The sequence below is a fragment of the Trichosurus vulpecula genome, chromosome 2 (genome assembly GCF_011100635.1).
Source record: "Trichosurus vulpecula isolate mTriVul1 chromosome 2, mTriVul1.pri, whole genome shotgun sequence".
NCBI classification, from domain to species: Eukaryota; Metazoa; Chordata; class Mammalia; order Diprotodontia; family Phalangeridae; genus Trichosurus; species Trichosurus vulpecula.
Window position 1 is genome coordinate 83,541,515 of NC_050574.1, and position 2,015 is coordinate 83,543,529.

General features: G+C 43.9%; 1 protein-coding gene across 1 annotated transcript; it reads right to left on the reverse strand.

Moving 5' to 3' along the window:
• Positions 1-386: 386 nt before the first annotated feature.
• Positions 387-1,364, reverse strand: LOC118835887 (putative olfactory receptor 52P1). Its single transcript, XM_036743180.1, has one exon. The coding sequence runs from the start codon at positions 1,362-1,364 to the stop codon at positions 387-389; it is 978 nt and encodes a 325-aa protein (XP_036599075.1).
• Between the last annotated feature and the right edge of the window lie 651 nt (positions 1,365-2,015).

Genomic DNA, 2,015 nt, shown 5'->3' on the forward strand with positions numbered 1-2,015 from the left:
CACTGAACTATGGAGGCCCTTTTTCCTTTCCTTTTTTTTTAATACCTGAGAGATATTGTTAAAGTTCTTGGGATGCCCACCTATTTGTTCTCATTCTCGATACATGACTGGTAGATCTTGCCTTTTACTCATGACTGTCCTTGATGACATCATAACACCACGGCTCTCAAATGTAAAACTGAATGCTCCTCTGGGAGCAAACTGATCTCTGAGTTTACTTCCCTAGTAACAGGGAGCAGAACATAGGATCTGGTGATGAACACATCACGAATTGGCATGGAGATATAGTCTTGATACCTCACATTATTCCCTAGTAGCCAAATCCCAAAGGAAATTTCCTTTGCCTGGCATTCTTTCCATGCTCTCCATTCATGCCCTTCCAATCATCAGACAGGTTTCTGATCAGGGGCTACAGTGATGGGCTCCTTCTTCCAGCAACAATATTTGGTCACTTTGTCCCGAAATTCCTTAGTCTTTACTCCATAAATGATGGGATTGAGCATGGGGGGCACAAGAAAGTAAAGGTTGCCAAGAATGATGTGAATATGAGGTGGGATGCCCCGACCAAACCGGTGGGCAAGGAAGGAGAAAAGTGGAGGTGTGTAAGATGTGAGCATCACACAGATGTGTGTGGTGCAGGTGTTGACTGCTTTGTGGTGAGCTTCTTTGGAGGAGAGTCGCATCACTGCCCGGATGATGAACACATAGGATGAGCCAATGGCAGAGAGGTCCAGACCAATGACCACCAAGGCTACTACCAGGCCATACATACGGTTGACAGTAGTGTCTGCACACACCATTTTCACCACAGCCATGTGTTCACAATAGGTGGTGGGGATTACATGGCTTGTACAAAATGGCATTCGCTGGAGGAGGACAGGCATAGGGAGGATAAAAATGATGGCTCTCATTAAACTGACCAATCCAATGAGACCTATGCGGCCATTGGAGAGGATGGTGGCATAGCGTAGTGGCTCACAGATTGCCACATAACGATCAAAAGCCATGGTCATCAAAACAGCTGACTGCATGACCGAGATGGAGTGGATGAAGAACAGCTGGGTCAAACAGGTCTCGAAGCTGATCTCCCTTTGACCAAACCAGAAAATGCACAGTGCTTTGGGAATGGTAGTAGTAGACATGCCCAGGTCAGTGAAGGCCAGCATGCAAAGGAGCAAGAACATGGGCTTGTGCAGTGTGCGCTCTGTGGTGATGATGAAGAGAATAATGCAGTTACCCAGAACGGTGATGAAATACATGGAAGAGAATGGTATTGATATCCAAATGTGGGTGTCCTCCAATCCAGGAATGCCTTTTAGGATGAAGAAGGAAGGCCTCACATGGGTAAAGTTGAAGGTAGTCATGATAGGACACTGGTTAGGTCACTGAAGCAGATGACAAAGAAAAAGTATGTTTTTTTTCCTACAAAAAAAATCCTGAAAAGTCACAGTGGGGGAAAAAAGATCATAGGATAATAAATTTAAAACTGGAAATGACTAATCCTCTCAGTGTACAGTTAAAGAAATTAAGAACCCAACTTGCCCAATGTCACACAGATAACAAATGGAAAAGCCAGGAGTCCTTGAATTATACAGTAGGACCCCATTATTACATAGTTTATTATCCCAGAGATTCAGATATTCCACAGGTCACATCACTGCAACCCAAACATAACAATCACACACAATAAAGGCCAGGTAAGGCAATTAGCCTATAAAATTATCTACAAATATGGCCTTACAAAGGGGTTTATTGAATGTCTAACATAAAGGAATGATGAAGGAAAATATAGTCATCTTTTCAGACAGGGATGAAAGCAAATAATGAATACTTCTAAAGGGTAAGGCCTTTCTTTTTTTTTTTTTTGAAGGGGGAAGGCAGGGCAATTGGGGTTCAGTGACTTTCCAAAGGTCACATAGCTAGTAAGTGTGTCAAGTGTCTGAGGACAGATTTGAACTCAGGTCCTCCTGACTCCAGGGCCGGTGCTCTACTCACTGCGCCACCTAGCTGCCCCA

What these genes read in the sequence shown, in the direction of transcription:
- LOC118835887 (XM_036743180.1), bottom strand. Translation starts at nt 1,364, where the DNA reads ATGACTACCTTCAACTTTACCCATGTGAGGCCTTCCTTCTTCATCCTA.